At 40.3% G+C, this 21,518-nt stretch overlaps 2 protein-coding genes across 2 annotated transcripts; both read right to left on the reverse strand.

Moving 5' to 3' along the window:
• Positions 1 to 6,798: 6,798 nt before the first annotated feature.
• On the reverse strand, positions 6,799 to 8,351 carry LOC121995552 (zinc finger protein CONSTANS-LIKE 16-like). Its single transcript, XM_042549273.1, has 2 exons — positions 7,222 to 8,351; positions 6,799 to 7,136 (listed from the first exon to the last, which is right to left on the reverse strand). Exons 1-2 carry the CDS (start codon positions 8,209 to 8,211, stop codon positions 6,915 to 6,917), a joined length of 1,212 nt encoding a protein of 403 aa, XP_042405207.1. The 5' UTR covers positions 8,212 to 8,351; the 3' UTR covers positions 6,799 to 6,914.
• A 7,224-nt stretch (positions 8,352 to 15,575) lies between these two features.
• On the reverse strand, positions 15,576 to 17,750 carry LOC121995553 (uncharacterized protein At1g66480-like). Its single transcript, XM_042549274.1, has 2 exons — positions 16,857 to 17,750; positions 15,576 to 16,415 (listed from the first exon to the last, which is right to left on the reverse strand). The coding sequence occupies exons 1-2, from the start codon at positions 17,445 to 17,447 to the stop codon at positions 16,371 to 16,373; spliced, it is 636 nt and encodes a 211-aa protein (XP_042405208.1). The 5' UTR covers positions 17,448 to 17,750; the 3' UTR covers positions 15,576 to 16,370.
• Positions 17,751 to 21,518: the final 3,768 nt, after the last annotated feature.

Here is a 21,518-nt window from a genome sequence, read left to right on the forward strand (position 1 = left end):
CATTACCGACTCTCCCCTGTAGTGGATAAGCCGACATGATCTCCTACTCCATGTCCTATCCTACTAAATGGAAGTGATTCCTATGAAGTCCGTTAGCTAGGTAGCCCTGTCACGATGCTCCTCGGTCATACAACATAGAAACACACTAACGCACAATAACATAGAGATAGAAATAGTTATTATGTCTGATCCCCTACTTTCTTGTGGAGATTTGCTTCTCCTTTCAAGTGATACCCTAGACGTCCGTTAGCGGGGCAACCCTGTCATGACGCCCCTCAATCATACGATCTAGGGTATCCCCCCTACGGGATTAACAATTCTACACAACTATTTGATAAAACATGCAAAAGATATATAAGCATTCACACACACACTTCATCAAATATGAATAACGCATTAGCAAGTCATTGAATAGAAACGTGACAAATCCACATAGTTTTACATCTCCATCACATCACAAAAATACTTCCTACATCCTAGATCTGGAGATCTGCTCCATTGCAAAGGAAGAGCAATCGCAAAACATAAAGTAAAGCATACTTACAACCCTAGATGTTAGAAGAAGGGGAAGAAGAGATGCTTGCTGATGATTCTGATGTCTTGGGGATGCCTCCTTACTCCGAAGATGGATGGATCATGAAGGAATAGAGAAGAATGAATCTCTAGGGTTTCCCCCTAAGGGGAGAACCCTTCTCCAAGGAGAGGGACGAAGTCCCAACCCCAAGATGAGTCAAAGAATGAGGATCTTGACCCTTTTATACCTCCTCTAAACTGCCCAAGAAAACCAAGATTACAAGGGTCCGGTAAACTGGATTTTTCACCCATTAAACCAGGTTTTCTCATGATTCACCCTGAACCAAAGTGTATATATTGAAATTATCTTCAATCTGATACTTGGATCGAGCCCTGGCTCCAACCCAGCCGAAAGTTATAGCGGTTCAAAGTTTGGTTTGCAGTATGGGCGGAGGTCCAGTTGAACCTGTAGTTGGGAGGCACGGATGTGCCATTTAACATGGGAAGGAAGTGCTATCTCTCTATTGGATCTGAAGAAAAGTTGTAGATCTTGAAGTCAGCTACGTTTCGGTATAAAGAACATCCTAAAACTCCAACAGAGCGCAAAGTTATGGCCATTTTATGATCGGTCTGCAATCTGTCCAGAATTCAGCACAGCTCTGTTTTGGCGTGGCACAGCTCGTGTTCTTCGTCACACGGCCGTGTGGAATCCACACGACCTCACACGGCTTCCTCTTGGGTTGAGTCACATGGGTGTGTGGCTCACACGACCATGACCTTCTTCTCCTCTGCTAAAGTCATACGACCGTGTGAATTCATACAGCCGTGACCTTCCTCGCCACTGGAAACTTAGCACAGCCGTGCCATTTGGCACGTCCGTGTGCTGCTTGGACACGGGGGGCTGACACAGCCTTGTGGATCACACAGCCGTGACTTGATTTACTTCGGGATGGCCACATGCCCATGTGGCCTACACGACCCCAACTTGATTTCTTCCAATGTTGCTACCGTGTGTGTTTTATCTCCATTTTTACTCCAAATAGCATCCTATCAATCAAAACAAGCAAAGAGCAGATCTCCAAAGAGAATATAATGGAAGTATGATATTATAATGAAATAGGGTGCAATAAACATAGATTATGTTAATGAAATATAAGTAGATGTGCATCCAAACATGCATAAAAGTGTATATAATCTATGCACATCACACTCCCAGACTTAAACATTTGCTTGTCCTCAAGCAAAACCCGCAATCTAGACTCATGTGGTTAGATAGTGCATCATAATATCTAGCAAGTCAAACTAATCCTATCAAATGATTTCATTAGTGAGCAAGATACAAAAGTAGTTTGAGTATGACCTAAGTAGTAGTCTTCCGTGCTCAGTGCAATAGTGACCTATGTTTATCAAGTTTCAATCCCTAAGTCTAGTCAAGTCGTCATAGAACCGTATTCCTTATGCTCTCAGCGATAAGCACTTACCTGCCATACGCTTGGTTCATCCTTCTCAATCTACCCAAGATCTCAAAGGCGTGCTCGATATCAAGAGAAGCATAACAATTATTTTCCCAGTAACCTAACTCGGTCTCAAAAAGGTAACTTGCTAGTTTCAACTCATGACAACTGTTTTTTATATCCCTTATTCATTTTTTTCATTCTTATTTTTTTCTAAGTGATTGCAAGATGCAAGACTTGAACACAAATGCACATAAATACAAATGTTGGGATATTTGATTTTTCTAAATGAGCTTACATGATTCGAGCATCATCCAGTAACCAAAATATAGTTTGAGAAATCACCATGAAAATATTAGTAATAATCAAGTTTTATGAATTATGACTATTTTCAGAGTTTTCTACCATCAAAACTAGGCAAAGTGTATAGAGGTCATAAAACAAGGTCAATACTTAAACTCTTATACTAAAAATATTGCTCACTTCAAGCTATCATAGATAGAAAAAGATAGATCACTAAACATACTAGCACCATAAGTAACACATAAACCACATAAAATCTAGAATAAATGTGCTATAGTATTTTGTATTAAAGAACAAACAATCATGATGTGATGAATGATGCAACTAGCAAAAAATTTTATTATGCAAAAAGAAATAAGCAAAAACTCAAGTAAACCAAATGCATCTAATGCATCCTCCCAGACTTAAACTTTTCATTGTCCCAATAAAAGCTAAAAATAATGGGGAGGAGATTAAAAGTAAGAGAAGTTACCAAATAATATGTGTCAAATGCCCACTTCATTAACTTCTCCATCATGTAATTGCCCTCCTCCTAATCTTTAAGTTCTATAAAAGAAGATAGACAATAAAAATTAAGTTGAGGATACATGTTTATTATAAATAAATGAAACTAGAAAGAACTAAATACATGAATGAAAACAAAGAAAATGAATTTGGGTTGCCTCACAAGAAACGCTTGTTTAAGGTCATTAGCTTGACCACGTCATTAGATTCATCTAAATCTCGCTCTTGGAGGGGTAAGATATTTTAGAACCCTCTTACCAAGGCCTCTCAGTTTTTCAACAAATATGCTCTCCTTCAAAGGTTCAATCCGATCATGTCCTTGTGACTCTTGTGCAATGTATGTCCTGCCACCACGATGCTTAAAAAAGAATTGATTAGTAACAGTAGATAAATCAATTGAAATTTGACTCTTACCAATCACTAATGTAAGTAAATCATCAAACATGGTTTGGAATTTAGATAAGGAAGGTTGTGACTCAAGTGGTGGTCTTTCTAAAAGAGGTGATTTTTGAGACTTAGCTTCTATTACACAAGTCCCTACACTCTCAACATCAACTAGTTCGTGTCCTACATCATCCAAAGTGACTAATGGTTGTGTGACTAAGGAGAATGATTCTTGGGTCATCCCTACACATAGTGGTACTAGTTTCTAGAGATGAACACCACTACTATGTAGTGGTGCTTATTGGAGTGTATACTGAAAGCCTAAGCTTTGTAAACATTCATTATGAATAAAGAATCATATTTGGTCAAATTGTCTACATTTAGTTGTAGTTATTCAATTAATTTATACTGTAGATAACATAGTATGTGGTGCCACATGCAGAAGATGATGTTATCAGTACCTTATAAATTATAAACAGTAGCTCACGACCAAAATGGAAAGGAACAAACCATTAGAAGGTCGTAGTGTAATTAGGTATCAGTTTATCTTGACTGTATAATTACACTAGTACACTTAGAGTGTATTGAGTAGGACCATTTGAGGTCGTTTCTTTTATACTGACTTTATAAAGGAACAAAGACCTCAGTTATTATGGAAGTGTGTGCTCTTAATCCTAATATAATAACAAACACATATATTTTATATTTATTTCTTTAATTTATCAATGGGTGAGATTTAGTTCGATGAATCAATAAGCCCGATAAGTTGGGAAATTGTATCACTTATAGTGTGTGTTGTTGATTATAGAAGGAAACTGTGTCCTAGAGATACTAGGTTGATAATGTCCTCAAGAGGAGCTCATAAGGATTGTCATGTTAAACCCTACAGGTGGACTTAGTCCGACATGACAATAAGGTTGAGTGGTACTACTCTTGGACTTAGATATTAATTAAATGAGTTGTCAGTAACTCACTTAATTAGTGGACATTCGATATCTTAAACACAGGGAGACTAACATACTCATAATAAGAAGGAGCCCAAAAATGTAATTTGGGATTGGTGCGGTAGTTCAATAATAGTTCTCTAGTGGAATGAATTATTATTGATAAAATTAAGTTGTGTGTTCGGGGCGAACACGGGATGCTTAATTTTATCGGGAGACCAAAACCAATTCCTCCTCTCGGTTCCTATCGTAGCCTCTTATTTATAGAGTACTATACCCACCTATATCCACTTTCTATACCCACCAATAAGGGGCCGGCCAAGCTAGCTTGGGAACCAAGCTAGGGCCGGCCTAGGTATAAGATTGGGTGGCCGACCCTAGCTTGAACCCAAGCTAGTGGGGGCCGGCCAAATTAAATTAAAAAGGGATTTTAATTTTAATTTTTATTATGTGGGAGATATAATTTATTAAAAAGAATTAAAATTAAAATATCTCTCTTGTAAAAGATCTACAAAAGATTAAAGAAAGAGATTAGATCTCTTTCCTTATTTGTAGATTGGTGAGATATTTTATTTTCTCTTTAAAAATTATTCACATGTTGTAAAATTAAAATTATAGAAATTTCCTTTTATCAACCATGAAGAGATTTTGAAGAGAAATTTTATTTTTTAAAATTTCCGGAAACAAATTAGGAAGTTTTAATTGTTGATTGAAACTTGTCCAATTTGTTCTTCATTGATGTGGCCGGCCATAAGATTTCAATTGGGGAAATTTTATTTTATTTTTCTCAATTAAATCATGTCAAGAAAATTGAGGAAATTTTATTGTAATTAAATTTCCTAATTTGCATAGGCCAAGGAATATAAAAGAAGGGGTGAGGGTGCCTTCATGGGTGACAACCACTATTATTTCTCTCCCTCTTTTTGTTCCTTGGAGTGGTCGGCCATCCTCTCCCTCTCTTCCTCTTGTGGTGGCCGAACCTCTCTCTCTCCCTTGGAGCTCTTGTGGTGGCCGGATACTACTTGGAGAAGAAGAAGAAGGAGGAGAGAAAGCTAGCATCTCTTGGAGCTTGGTTAGTGTTTTGATTTTCTTCCTTGGTGAAGCTTCTTCTTTTGTGGCTGAACCTAGCTAGGAGGAGAAGAAGGTGGTTGGTGGTTTCTCATCTCGGAAGATCGTTGCCCACACAACGTCCGAGGTTAGAAGAGGAATACGGTAGAAAATCAAGAGGTTTTTTTCTACAAGGTATAACTAGTAATTTTTCTTTCCGCATCATACTAGTTATTTATGGAAATAATACCAAATACAAGAGGCTTACGTTCTAGTATTTCGAATATGTTTTTTCGATGTTGTGTTCTTTTGTTTTATTTTTTCTTGTGATTTGATTGTTCTTTTCGGTTAACCTAAAGTTATTTTAGGAAATTAAATATTAGCTTTCTATAAAAGGTTTTGTCTAGTCGGTGGTGGTTGCTCCCATATCCAAGAAGGTCATGTGCCTCGCCACGTCAGTACTGGGAACCAATTATGGAAATTAATATTTAATGGAATTAATAACTTAAGGTGATTTAGGTCAAACGTGTTAAGTTCCGCAGGAGACCCAAGTCAAAACCTAAAAGAACGAATAAATTAAGTTTTGGATCAAACGTGTTAAGTTCCGCAGGCGATCCAAAATTTAATTTAAAAGAACACATGGTAGCTAGGAAAAGGTTCAGACCTTTGTACAAAATTTTTGTACAGTGAAACCTCTAGGTTTTCCGAGTAGCAACCAACAGTGCTAACCTACGAAGATCAGCACCATAGTGTTATGGAAAGTTTAAAATCCTTTTGATTACTATTGGGGCCCATAACTTAGTTTAGGAGACTAAGAATTAGTTATGACATCATAACTACCTTATATACACTCTCATCATCCATTATATATATATAATAATAATAATAATAATAATAATAATAATAATTGGACCTATTCTAAGTCCAGTATATTTTTGCAATAACCTGAGTCCTATCAAGTCATAAGTTATCAGCTTAGAGTACTCCAGCCGCGCGTGCTCAAAGATTTTTTTTAAGTTTCAACAACATAGTGATTTTGTTCTTCGTATACAACACCATAATGGTGTTAATTCTTGGATACCAACACCAAAGTTTTTTTTTTAATTTTTAGTCATTTATTTTAAAATTTGATTTTTCTTTTATAAGTTTATTTATTTATTTTCTTTATAATTAACTATTAAAAAGATAATAATAATAATAATTTTTATTTTTTACTTTTTAAACCTTCCTTCAATTTTATAATTTTTTTTATTAATCTTCTTATATATATATATATATATATATATTCTTTAAAAAAATTATTAAAATTTTAAATTAAAAATATGGATAATTTAGGAGATGATCATAAGTATAATTGCTTAATTTTTTTTTTAAAAAAAAAATATGACTTTTGTACGTAACTATTTGATAAACAATTAAGTTTTTTTTTATTTGGTTCGGTTGGGTTTAAATAAAGAAAGTTAATTTTTTTTTTTTTAATTTAAAGTTAAAAAGATGGGAAGGATCTCATGGAAACAAGTGTGTCCTTTGTGAAATATAAAACTTATGCGTCTTTTGGGCATTCTGAAAACTTTAGATGTGCCCTTGATAAATTATAGAGATCTTTTCAAATTTTCACTCTAACCACAATGTTTTTGAATTTTTCACCATTTAAATTTAACTTCACTCCCACAATTTTGCAATGGTTGAATTTGCCTAGGAAAACTTTTAATCTTTAATTTCAAAGTCGACTTATTAAGTACACTCCCCATCGTAAAAAATCCGATCAGTGGAGGAAGGCGGCCGGAGCTCGCTTTACGAACCTCCCCTTCATTCTCGGCCTCTTCTCCGCGTTCAGCTTCCTCACCTCGTACCGTATCTTCTTAGCGAACAGCCGCGTCCGCCGCTTCTCCCTGTAACGACTCACCCTTGCCTGCCTCCCTTCGTCCACCCCCACCCGCCCCCCGCCGCCGCTTCCCATCACTCTACCATCCCCCCATGCTCCTCCCTGCCATCGATAATTACTCAATTCATCGTCATGATAAAATTAATCAATAAAGACATGGTTTTGAATTGAATGATTTTTTTATTACCATGTAGTCGTTCCAGCAGCTCGCTAGATTAATCTGCGGCCGCTCGCCGTCGGTCCACGGCGAGGATCCATGGACGGCCCATGCGGAGATGACCGCCTCGTAGTCCAGCCTAAGCTTCGCCGTCTTCGTTTCTTCTTGTTGGTCCTCTGGTATTGCTTCCTCGAACTCGTCCTCTTCTGCCGTCGACGACGAGCCTGGCCAGTTGAAGTCCAACTCCAGCGACTCCCTCGCCATGTCGATGTCCAGCTCGACGACCGCCGGGCAGTACTGCTCCGCTTCCTCCTCGGCCTGCTCTGTTTTCAATTCCTCTCTGCCGTTGTTGTCACATCTCATTGCAGCAGCGTCGAGTAGCCCGAGCTTCTCCATTGAGAAAGCCGAGTCGTCTGCGCTCGCCTCGCCGAGGAGGCTTTCCATTTTGGCCGCGAACTCCGCGAGCTCCACGTCCGACGGCAGGTACGCAGCAAAACGGTCACCGGCTTCGACGGTGGAAGCGGAAGCAGGTGCAATGCCGTCCGAGGTAGCCAGCCGCTTCGCCTCATCGATCCCAGGCGAAGCAGAGCGTAACTCCGCCAGGGAGGGGTCGAACACCGGCACGCAGTAGAGCAGCTGCTCCTCCTCGATCGATGGCGACGTTTCGGCGAGCTCCGGCGGTCTCTGCGCCGCCGCCGCCTCTTTCTTCCCTTGCCGCGGGGTCCGAGCCTTCCGCTTGAACCCCCGGAGCCACGTGGGCACATCAAAACCCTCCTCCTCATCGTCCACGTCCAGCGCTGCGCCGCCGAAGGAGCAAGAAGAAGACTTGAGCCGCAGACGGCGGTGGCGGCGGGCGAGCGGGTTGGCTGAGTGGACGGACGAGTCACAAGTCTGGCAAAGAAACGCGTCGTCGGCCGCGCAGTACCACCGCGCGCGGCGGCGGCGCGCGCACCCGTCACAGGCGCGCGCGGTCTTCCCCGCCACGGCGGCGCCCCGCCGCTGCTCCTCGCGGTAGCTCATATCAAACCACGATCGAAACAACAACAAAGACACAGAGCAGCAGTACAATCTGTCGAGTACGAGTAATATCTCAAGCGACAAATATACAAAATCGAAGTCGATTTGCTGCTTCGCTTACACTTTTCAGGACGCAGGCGAAGAAGACTATAAAGGGAGCACGAGGAGCGCGCTTTTGGGGCCAAGGGAGTGCACTTTCCCTGGCGCAGTAGCGGGACCCACAATCCGGCCTTATCCGGTTCTCCATTGGTCGACAGGAGCGAAGGCATCCGAATCCCGGCGCTCCCATTGGCTCTCGCCCAGATTTCTAGCGGGGCCCACGACAGCCTCTCGCCGTCGCCGCTCTCACGGTCACGGGACCGTTTGCGATAATTTAATTCCTCGGCTCCTCCCCGTCGCCGTCGTTCTCGGATCGACATCTAAAAGGTCGCAATTTTAATTTTCTTTGCCTTTTCATCGAAGTAAATCCTGCTTTCATCGAGTCAGCTGGATCCATACGATCTTATCCCTGTTATTACGATAGCGTTCGCAAACTTTGTTCTAGAGGGAGAAAATTAAAAATTAAGCTAATCTCAGAGACGAGTTTTGATTGGATAAATATATATATATTCAAAGAATTATGGTTCTACTTTGTTTGTACTTTTCCAGAGGAGATAGAAGGGCTTGGTGTTTGGAGAGCCACGATGACTCACACACCTCAAAGATGGGTCTTCTCTTGTTCATTTGCGCTCAATTTGCGAGCTTAATTTAACCTTTTGCTCCCATTTGGTTGGTGTCTGATAGAAGCAAGACACTAAACAATGACCGAATTAATTAGTGACTGAGATTGATATGTCCTCCACTAAATGAACATCCGCATCACCATGAATATTAATTAATTCCAATTCATTAATTAACTGATTGTTCAATTGCTACTCGATCGAGATATCTAATATATACTTGTCGTTCCGGGAGCGTACGTCTTGACAGCCGATACCATGTTCTGTATACTGACTGCAGGCTTGCTTGCATGCATGCAAGAGAGTTTTAGCTGCCGGTGAATTAGGTCGACGTCGAGGTAGAGAATGGCCCATACTTTTGGTGGAAGAAGAGACGATAGGTGGCATTTGGCTGAGCATGGACAAGGGCGACCCTTCACCAAATTAGGGAATGCGTTGTGGTCGAAGAGAGGGACCTGCGTTGGTAGCATCCTCAGATTTGATATCTGGTTCGTGTCAGCATGCACTGGCTCATCTTCATCCAAATTATATGCAAGTCGAGTCTCCCTCTTACAAAAGTTTCGACCAACTTATCCAAATGTGAAATTTTTTCCTAAAAACATACTTCCCTCAGGAATTAATTCCTTGTGTTAAGTAATTAATTGGGCATTTTGTGGGGACAGAGAAAGAAAATAGTTGTTTGATATATGCGATAGCTCAACGACAGAAGACACTAGAATCTAGATATCCAAGATCTCACTCCCCGACATGGCGACAAGTGGCGCCCAAGAACTTATAACTCGAGTGAAAGAGATAAAAACAAGAATTTGAGAAGATATTTCTTTCAATAATTGTGATAGTACTTTTTTGTTTTACCATGTCGACCTCAAATATATTACTATTTTAGAGTAAATGTTCTTTAGCTTGACTCTCTCAAGAATCAAGATTAAGGGATGAAGCATGGGATTCATATAATTTTCAAATATGAAATCTATGTTTTTGCTATAGTCTAATTAAGTTACCATTTTGAATCCTTTTTAGAAAATGAAAAGGGTACAACTTTCTTCACTCGCATACACAAATTTTCTTACTCGAGTCATTCAAGAATCATAGGGAAGCCTACTCATCCAAATTTTTTACCAAAGGCTTTAATTTCTTTATGAACAAGAATAATATAAAAGGAATTTACTCAGCGTTTTCTATGAAAAACTCGACTTTGAAGCTATTATTTTGTTTTAGAAAAAGGAATTTGAATTAATTGTATAAAGATTGATTTTTTGGAGATAAAAAATATACCTCGTTGACTCTAGGTTAACCTTGTTAAAGGAGCAAAAAGGAGTGAGGAGGGAGGGGAAAAATCAGCGCATTTAAATTTCTTGACATTTTAGATTGAATTGAGATGATGAGATCTTTTAGTCTGCGTTTGCGTTGATTTTGTCATATCATTACGAAATTATGCTGCGTACCAGACGGGACGCTGTTTTTTTTTTTTTTTTTTTGTTTTGCTTGTTTTTAGTCTGTGGTTAAGTCATATATTTAGGATTCTATTTTTAAAGATTTAAAAGTTGAGTTATAGTATTTAATCCTGAAAGTAGAGGAGATGACCTACTGGCTAGATGGATTCAGTGTTGACTAGAAGAAGACTCTAAGTCGGAAGAAAATGGCGCTAAGTAATCTTGGAGCTAGGAGCTGTAGACTTGCGCACATGACAGACAGAACTAATAACGGAAACGTTAGAGTGAAAACTAGGGAAAAGATCCCTGACGCATACACTCTGATGCTCAAGTTAAAACAATAGTTGAGCAAAATGGAAAAGAAGATAAACGATGGTAACAAATGATGAACTGTAGTAGCGGGACCTCGCGCGAGTGAGTATACATGGCCAACGGAGAAGATCCCTTTTTATACCGTATCGCATAACATTCGTAATTAATGAGGCGATAGAGAATGTTTGGTGTTAGAGTATGAGGTCGGGTAATAGAATATATACGACAATCTTCCTATAGGTGAAGGAAGACTCCATTGCATGTATATATCAGAGTACTAGTATATTCCTTGACAGATTATTCGATTCTCTGACAATATTGTCTCCTAGAGAGAGTCCGACTGGCTCTGAGGCGCGATGCGTGGATGTAAATTGAGAGCCTTACATTTAGAGAAGCAGAGAGTTGACCCGGTAAGTTCGACCGACTTTTATGCCGACAGGGTTTATGTTAGGAATTCGGCATCCGCTCGGGCAATGTGTCGGTCAGACTTTATATCGAAAGTTCATCTTGCACTCGGTCACTATACTTACACTATATCTTTTTCTTAGTTCAACAAACCCCAATCAATTCATTTTGCTCTACTAACTCACCATTCGATCTGCGCACCCAGCCTTAATAGCTTGCCTATATCCGTGAGTTGATCTAAAACTTTTAACATCTATCGTGATCGGACCATTTAAATCGCCTGTATCTCAATTGCCCAAACTAATTACTTGACTAAATCAACTGACCCATCTTAATTAGTAGCTGATCTCACTAATATGACCATGTCTATTGGTCTAATTTGTATGAATTGACCAATTAACTCGCATGCTTAGACCATTCAAATTATTTGAACTTAAATTGGGTCTGCCTAGCACTTTCAATTTGATTGACCTGTCTCATTCAATTAGCCCAATTGCATGGGTCAAATCTATTTGCCTTCGAGACAACCACCCTATCCTTAAAATAATAATAATAATAATAATAATAAATTTTTTTTCTCTCCCTTCGTTAGACATAGAAATTACTCTTCTATATATTTTTTTTTTGAAAAATAAGAATGAACAGAAACAAAATATTTTACGTGAAATAAATAAATCCCAAACCTAAATCTTCAATCCAGTAAATTGACATCCTTGGTCTGGTCCTGTTAACTGTGGTTATTCAGAGTCAAAGGGATTTTTCCAGTTTTTTTTTGTTTTTTTTAATATTTATGCATGAAAGATATTTGTAGATGTCTTCTAATCACAATACATAATAAAGCTAATGGAAATAATTTAGTCGTATAATTTCATATGCAAATATATATAATTTAATATATTAATATATTGTAATTTTAAATTCTAAAAGACAAAAACAGAACTATAATATAGAATTATTTAAAATCATAGAATTTAAATTGTAATATATGGACAATTAAAGATCGAAATAACCCAAGAACTAGAACATGTGGACCGAGCCAAGGGATGGGTCCGACCAGGTGGGACCCAAGAAGAGAAGGAGGGTGTGAGTCTATGCACTGGTCTGACCAAGAAGAGGAGGAGGGTGAGTCTATGCACTTGAACATGAGGTATGTGAGTTTGCGGGCTCGTATGATATATGATATTCGGGCCGTATTTATATGAGTGCTCAGGATTGTATGATTGACATTTGAGCCCAGGTAGTGCTCGACACCTGATACTCAAGCTGGTTGGACTTGGGTTCAAGGGAGTTCAAGAATATTGTGGGCGAAGATTTTACCTAAAGAAGAAGTATTTTAGGAAGGAGTGATGGTGATGAAGGTAATCTGTAATGACGAACATTAGTGATTATGGAAGGAGGTGATCGTGGAGTTGTTACGAGAAGGTGGTTGTTTCGGTCGAGAAATCTCACCACAGTGATACGGCGGTAGAATTTCCTTGACATGGCGTGACTTAGTCGTCAATTCCCACGGAGAAAACACATCATAGGTCTCATCGGAAGTAATTCCCGGCGAGATCCCTCTAATGCCAAAGTTTTCAGGGAGTCCTAAAAAGAATATACAGCTGAGAAATGAACAGAAGGTAAAGCATATGTGGATGATCAATGATCCGGATATAGTTGAGTGGCAGAGAGGAAATTAGGAGGAAAAGACAGGGGCATTTAGGTCTTTTTACAAGCTAGGGTTTTAAAGGGAAGAGGGCTGGTTCGTGAAAAAAGGGAGGGGCTGCTTCGGGTTTGGGGGACGCCGCCACCACCGCGGAGGGGGAATTTTTGGAGAGGCGGCGGCAGAGATCAAGGAGAGGAAGGGAGAGATGAAGGGCACGGGGTGTTCTTCGAGCCGCAACCACCGCGACACAAGAGGCACTGTTGAAATCGCCGCCACCCCTCTCTTCTCCGGTCTTCTCCGCCGATGGCCCCCCTTGGAGCATCGCCGGGCTCCAGAGGCTGCCGACGCCGACACCTCTCGCTGCAGCCACTGTCGCAGCCGTCTCCGGCCACCAGTGCCATCGTCCCGTGCAGCCACGGCCACAGCCGTCTTTGATGGCCATCACCTCCAGCGTTCGACGCCGGCTACAGCTCCGGCGGTCGCCAATGACGCCTCCAGTCGTTGACGACACCTCTGGACATCGCCGCACACCTCCCTGGCCGACCCGTCTCCACACGCCACAGCTGGTGGGTTCCGCCGCCTGCTCATGCTTCCGTCCTTGTCCCTTCCAGCTATCGCCGGCGCTTCCGGCGGCCGTCGCCGCTTTCCCTAGCGGTCAGCGGCATCCTCCACCACTACTGTCGCCTCCTGCGGTCGTAGGCGGCTATGGGCGTCGCCATTGATTCCCGTATCTGCCTCCTTCACCCACGGGACAGCCATCATCGGACGGGCTCAGATTTGTTTATTCCGATCTTCGAGTTGGGATAGTGCTCAGTCATCTAGTCGAGGAGGTTCCCACCATCGGGCTGCATCAGATTCCGTGCCGCCACTATTAGATTTGACTTCTCAGCGGGTTCACACCCATCTACTTGTCACGACCGCGACGACTTGATCAGCACCACGACCAAGCTCATCCATCCATCCGAGGGCGCCCCCCTGGGTCAGGGTACGTTCTCGTACCTTTTTTGCATTTAGTTAACTATTTTGTCATTAGTATTCGATTGCTCATATATCTATGGGATTCGCCTCGAGCACCGAGGTACCAGAGGCCGGGGCGACCCGGTCGCTGGATACAGGTACAGTTGACCGGAGGAGGACTTCAGACGATCTGGTCAACGTAGAGGACACCTCACCACCGGGTCAAGAGGATGCGGTCAACCCTCCAGACACGTCATACCGGCAGATTCGTCTTCTCAGCTTCCAGACAGGAACAATCAAATTATCTTTTGTCGTTTCTCCCTTGGAGTCACCCTCCCTTATCTTATATAGAGAAAGAAGTCTAAGGGTTCATACCTCTTGGAGAGATCAAAAGATGCATCTTGTCCCTATCCCTTCACTAGCAAGAGTTTGGGAAGATGGGAGATCGGGGTTAATTTGATCTCGTGGCAAAAGATGAAATTACTCGTCCTCAGTGTCTCCATTGTACCCGATCCAAGGTCATCACGAAGGAGGTAAATCACAGCATCCTGAGCGAGTATGTGACAGGTGGAGTGAGTTGCACAGGGACCGGGAATTTACGCCTCGATTACCCTGAGTTGCACAGGGACCGAGGTTAATTCGATCTTGTCTATACATAGTGTCATCATCTTTCACATTAGGATGGTGGGACCCACTTGGAGTCGGTGGAGCGCACTAACCAAATGTGAGGAGGTCGGGAAGTCAATGGATTAGAGTTGGGAACTTGGGAGGTCGGATCAGCTCAGCAAATCAGATCGATCGATCGGAATTAGCACACCACGTGGGTTCTATATTGATCAAGCTCTGATCATGCCACCCTGACTATCTGTTGACCAAGTCAAAGGCCACCACATAGACCCAAATCTTATCTTTGCATTAGTGGCCAATAATGGCAGTCGACGATTGTTAAAAAGGACGTACCATAATGAGTTGTTACTAAATGAAAACTATAATAGAGGATGTATAATATAAGGAAGGGTATTTTTTTCTCACCAATAATCTCTTCACTCCCCCCCACATCTCTATTTTCCTTTCCGAATTCTTACTTAAATTTTGAAAGGGTCACGTTGGGATAAGACTAGGATAGCAAACAAGCCAAATCGAGTCGAACCGAGACTTAAAATGTTCAAATTTATTTTATAAGATAATCGAACCGAGCCAAGCTGAGTTTAAAATAAACCAAGTCTTTAAAATAATTGTTCAAGCTTGACTTGATTTATTTTTTATAAGCTTGAGTTTGTTTGAAGCTTAACTTGAGTTTGGTTCATTTAGATGTTATCGAACTTTCAATTCAAATTTGGCTTGAGCTTTGTTCAAGCTTAGTTCATTTAGATGGAATCAAGTTCTCAATTTAAGCTTATTTAATTGTTTAAAATTTTTATTTGTTTGATTGGTTATTGAGCTTGATAATTCATTTTTTTATATTTATTTAGTATATTGATAAGAGTTTTATTAATGAACATGGTTCATTAACATTGTTCACGAACGTTATTCCTGAACATTATTCATGAACATTAACGAGCTGAACATATATGTGTTTAAGTTTGTTTGTTTAGTTTAACAAGTTGTTCAAGCTTGTTTATTTAATTGATTTGGTGTATATTGAATGAACATAAATAAACTCTTAATTGTCAAGTCTACACCAAATTTATTCATGAATATTTGATTCATTTATAATTCTAGATAAGATGATAAGACTGTATATTTACTTTGGAGAAACTTATTATCCGGACTCGGAGGCAGGCGATGGCGCTAAAATCTCATAGATATATAACAATTTTAATGCGTTACTCTATAAAATCACATGTATCATGATTTCATATACTAAGGAACGAATGTACAAATCTCTCAATCAAATCAATAAAATCAAACTAACTTTTTTCATAATTAAATAACACTGATGATTGACACTTCACTATCTGACAGACCCTCGGTGGGTTCCATCACATGCTATTGGTAGTATGAACAATTTTGGTGGGCTCAGCTTTTTTTTTCTCTCACTCTCTCCTTTGATTTATACACTTGACTATTGGAAGAAGAATCCATCTCTTCAATGGCCATGTCTCAGTGTCAATTACATAATCCCTTGTTCCTGCCTTCTATAGGGTACTGTAACCCTAGCTACATCTCTATCTTCTTTGCTTGATTGTCTGACGCTTGTGTTAGTTGTTGGCGAAGTTAGTCACGGCATGTTGGCAAACTGTGCTTCAAAGTCATCTTCATGAAATTGAATTAGTCATGCAAATAATTAAGAATCGAACTAGTTGTTGGTGCATATATATCAAACTAATTTGTTCTTTTTCATACAAAATCAACAGCTGACTGCCAACTTTTCCATGTGAAAAGATCAAAACGCTCAAGTTTGTCAAAACATGCATACTTTTATTTTTCTTACTTCAGATTTTGCTCCATAAAACTCAATTCCAAAGTTTTGGTGGATAGTCAAGCACAAAATTTTACTTTCAGCACCATCTGCCTAATAATTGCAGATTCCTTTCATCCGGCTCTACAGAATTCCACGCAAACTAATAAACTATGATATTCGTGGTGGAGAATCGGATGCCATTCGCAGCTACTCGAGTTCTAGTGCTTAATTTACCAGTGATCAGTTTCCTTGAAAATGGTGAAGTACTACTATGTATGATATATTGATCAGGCAATAATCTCATCTGGGATTTCAGAAAATCTCGTCCGCTTCTGCAACAAACAAAGAAACCAAAGTTAAGTTTGATGCATATATCCACAAGTGAAGATCATATGATATCTCATAAAATATCAAAAAAAAAAGAAAAAGAAGTGATATCTGATGTTTATAGTTTATCGATCTATAACTTGCTACTCCAAGTTGATGATTATAATTATTCAGTCTCCTTCACCAAAGTCAGCCATAAACAATAACGGGTCCAATGTAGAAGGAAAACTTGCAACCCTGAAGAATACCATTTGCTAGAGTCAACTTTGATTCAGAGGAAGTAGTCTCTTAAGATATAAGTTGATTGGAAGAGAGTTTTCCAATCGATCGATATATGAATCTTGTTTTAAGTTTCTTATTACTGAATTTTATCAGAGACAAAGTTTTATGTGTATCATGGAATTTTAGAATTTTGATTATCATGCAGAGGTTCTTCTAATTCATACCTCCTTCCGGCCTTTCCTAACGGCCGAGATCGGCGGCTCCGGCGCCTGTGGCGCGCCGCCGTCCCTGATGACGCATAGCTCGGCGATCTTCTCGGCGGTCTCGACGGGGCTCCCGCTCTCCCGCATCAGCTTCTCGACTTGGGACTTGGGAAGGCGCATCTTGAGCCGGAGCACTCCGTCCCCGATGTCGTCCACGGCCAGCGACGATGACAACCGCCGGGACAGCGTCGACGTCGCGTCGGACATGGTCCGGCGGGAGAGCTGGAGGCTCTCCAGCCTCTCCTTGGCGCCCACGCGCAGCGCGCCCGACCAGGCCCTCCCGGCCAGAGACCGCGGGTCGGGGGCTACCGCCGGCGGCCGCCGTAGAAGCTGGATGAGGAAGTAGAGCTTCCCAGGCTTCAGGGGAGCGCTCTGCTCCAGCGGCTGAGCGCGGACGCCGCTCCGCGTGACGTCGTCGGAGTCGAGCAGGTTGTAGCCGGGGTACTCCTCGAGCACTTCGGCGGCTCGAACCGGAGACTTAAACTTGAGGGTACTTCCGTCGAGCTTCATCACTTTTACAATCTTCCTCTTTCTGCTGAGGCCGTTGCCCATTTCCTTCTCGATCGACGTACGGCGAGGAAGAAATCGGAAAGGGAAGAAATTATAATATAACTAATTCCAAAAATATAGATTTGAAGGGTGAATTCCTATTTTAATTCAAGTTGAACTCCATTGTGGGCATGCAACACAAATCCTGAAACTAGGGGTGTTGCCTTCCCCGTCGTCATCCATCTCTTTCTATTTAACGGAGAAGCTTGAGAGAGGGATTTGTGTAAGCTGCCAATGAAGTTCTCGATGGCTGGCACCGCCACCTAACGTTAAGCACTTCGAGGGAAATCCCACGCGTCGACCATGAGGTCAAATCTCGAGGAAAATATGTCTCTCGTGTCTAGATTGAACGCGCCTTTTTGTATTGATGGAGGAAAAAATAAATACATTCTTTGTGTTCCTTTTGTTTCCTATCAAACTGAATTGAGTTATTTGACTGATGGCTCGTTGAAGACTTGGCCATGAGTTGTATTATACTGGCTAATTCGGTGTATGTGTAAATAGTAGATTGGTGATGATAATGTTGGAAATTGGAATGGAAAAGAAAATTTCAAGATACTGTGTGGTATCGTCCGAAAGTTAAATAGATGAGCAGTCGGTAAGATAGAAGTGTTGATAGAGAAAAGACTTTGAACCGGGAGTTATAGACCTATATGCATATTATAGATAGATTCAACGGAAACGTTAGAGTGAGAATCAGGGAGGGAGTTTTTAACGCAAATATTCCGACGTTCAAATCAGAATAGTAGCATGATGAAAATGGAGAAGATGAATACTAGTATAGATGTGTGTGCATGCATACCTCGCCAAGAGAGAGGACTTCTTTTTATACTGGTCCTTGTAACCTCCGTAATAATGAGATGTTAGAGAATGTCTGATGTCAGAATATGCCAAATGATGGAGGATGTACAACCGCCTTACTCTAGGTGAAGGAAGATTCAATTGTGGGTGATACGACATGTAACGAACGGACCTAAGAGATGACGTGACGGTCAAGGTCAAGGCGACATGGCGGTCAAAGTTATTGGAAGAGAACATTCCCCATCTGGCTTCATCACTTGCCTAACATTAGGATTCTCAAGCCTCGCTCGGCCGAGGTATTGTTGGTTGCTACACCTGGATTCCATTCTAGTTCCCCTGTACAAAAATTTGTACAATCATAGAACTATCCTAACTACCCATGTGCTCTACTGAAGTTAAATTTGGATTGCAAACGATGCTTAACATTATTAATCCAAATTATCCTTCAGAAGTTAAACTTGGATTGGAAACGATACTTAACATTTTTACTCCAAATTTGACTGATGTGATCTTCCTAAGTTAAACCATATTGCAGAAGTTGATTAAATATCTATTTCAAAGATTGGCTTCCAGGTTAAATATAGCGAGGCACTAGGCCTTCTTGGTATGAGATCATCCACCACTTCCTAAACAAAATCTTTCAAAGAAATCGGATATTTAACTTCTTACAGTAAACTAGGTTTAACTACAGAGACCTCAATAGAAGCACAATATCGAAACATGAAATCTAAACACAAAATCGATAACAAAAATGATAGCCTAAAATCGATAGCCTCTTGTGTTTGGTTTTTCAAGATCTATACAAAGAAGATGAACTAGTTATGATGCAGAAACAAATAACTAGTTATACCTTTCTTAGTAGTTTATAGACCTCTTGATCTTCTGTTGTATTTCTCTCCTCCTCTTAGACGTCGTGTGGGCGACGATCTACCAAGATGAAATCCACCTAAGCTTCTTCCTTTGCTTCCAAGTTTTGGCCACCAACTAACATCCAAGGGATGCTAGATAAGAGAGCTTCCTTCTCTTCTTCTTCTCCTTCAAGCAACCAGCCACCAAGAGAAAACCAAGCTTGATGCCGCCGACCTCCAAGAAAGAAAACAAAAGGAGAAGAGAGAAGGAAGAGAGTCGGCCACCAAGGGAATAAAAGAGAGGAGTTTCGGCCACAATAGAGAGGATGCAAGGCTTAGGTTATTCTCAATGAGGCACCCTCTCATTCTCTTTTATAATCCTTGGTGAATCCAAAAAAGGAAAGTTTTTAAACAAAAAATTAAAACTTTCTTTTATTCCTTTACATGGCCGGCCACCACTTGTGCATCAAACAAGGAAAGATTTTAAACAAAAAAAATTAAAATCTCTCTTTTAAAATCTCTTTTGTGGTTAGCTATAAAAGACATGTTTTATAAAATTAAAATCTTCTCTTTTAAATCCTTATGTGGATGTCTATAAAAGAAAAGTTTTAAAATAACACTCCTTTTAAATCATGGTTACAAAAAGGAAAGTTTTATCAAAAATTAAAATCTTTCTTTTAAACATTATATATAACTACAAATAAGGAAAGATTTCAAATCTCTCTTTTAAACCTTTGTAGTAAGCTATAAAAGGAAAGATTTTAAAAAATTTAAAACTCTATTTTAAAACCATGTGGATAGCATCAAAATTTTATTTTAAATAAAATTTTCCTTTTCTCTTCTTATATGGCCGGCCCCTTGCTTGGGCACCAAACAAGGCTTGGCCGACCCTAGCTTGAGCTCCAAGCTTGGCTTGGCCGACCCCTTGCTTGGGCTCCAAGCAAGGATGTGGCCGACCCTTAAGCTTGGTTAAGAAGTTGAGCTTTGGGTAGATATAAGACTTTATAAATAAGAGGCTACAACAGGAACCGAGAGGAGGAATTGATTTTTGTCTCCCGATGAGCTTGAGCTTCCCATGTTCGCCCCGAACACCTAACTCAAGTTCATCAATAATAACTCATACCACTAAAGAGTTATTATTGCATTACCGCACCAATCCCATATTACAATATGGGCTCCTTCTTATCATGAGTGCGCTAATCTCTCTGTGTTTAAGATATCAAATGTCCATTAATTAAATGAGTTATTGACAACTCATTTAATTAATATCTAGCTCCAAGAGTAGTATAACTCAACCTTATTGTCATGTCGGACTAAGCCCACCTGCAGGATTTACATGACAATCCTTATGAACTCCTCAAGGGGGCATCATCAACCTAAATCACTGGGACACAATTTCATTCTATAATCAATAACACACCATATAAATAATATCATTTCCCAACTTATCGGGCCTATTAATTTAACGAACTAAATCTCACCCATTGATAAATTAAAGAAATAAATATTAAGTATACGCGCTTGTTATTATATCATGAGTAAGAGTATGCACATCCATAATAACTGAGGCCTTATCCTTTTATGTAGTCAGTGTAAAAAGAAACAATCTCAAATGGACCTGCTCAATACACACATAGTGTACTAGTATAATTTTATAGTCAAGATAAACTAATACCAAATTACACTACAATCATTCCAATGGTTTGTCCCATTCCATCTTGGTTGTGAGCTACTATTTATAATTTATAAGGAACTTATAACATAATCTTCTGTGTGGCACCTCACACAATGTTATCTATAATATAAATTAAATAGACAACTGCATTTAACATAAATACAGACATTTGACCAATGTGATTTTTATTTCAAATTATAAATATTTATACAAAAGCTAGGCTTTTAGTATACATCCTAATAGGTATAAGCCAGACGAGCAGTAACTGACTGACTCTTAGGTCGGTCAAATATAGGGAGCTCAGTATCTACCTAAAAGATAACACGGCTGATCATTCAATAGTTGACCTGGTTTTTAGGCGGTCAACATTTTATGTCGATTGGGATGTCTGATCCGTCTCACACTCAACCATCTATAAGTTTGGTTGGAGCATTGGCCAACCTCCGCCTCCCCGAGGATCATGAATCTCTTTATGCCCGCGCGGCCAGGTAGAGGCTCTCCCAGGTTTGAAGCACTTAACTTCATATTATTATCTGGACGGATTTCTAGCAGAGCATGGTTTACTAGAAGCACTTCCAGGACGTACAGAGCATCCCATCCTTCCTCAAACATATTTCTAATAAGACCAAGGCATTTTATTATTATTCTTCTTTGAATGAATGTCTCAATGATATGCCGAACATAATCGAGCGGCTTAATGCCGAGACTGACATAAAGACGATCGACCTTACTGACCGGTTGTGATACCTG

This window comes from Zingiber officinale, chromosome 6A (genome assembly GCF_018446385.1).
Source record: "Zingiber officinale cultivar Zhangliang chromosome 6A, Zo_v1.1, whole genome shotgun sequence".
Classification (NCBI taxonomy): domain Eukaryota; kingdom Viridiplantae; phylum Streptophyta; class Magnoliopsida; order Zingiberales; family Zingiberaceae; genus Zingiber; species Zingiber officinale.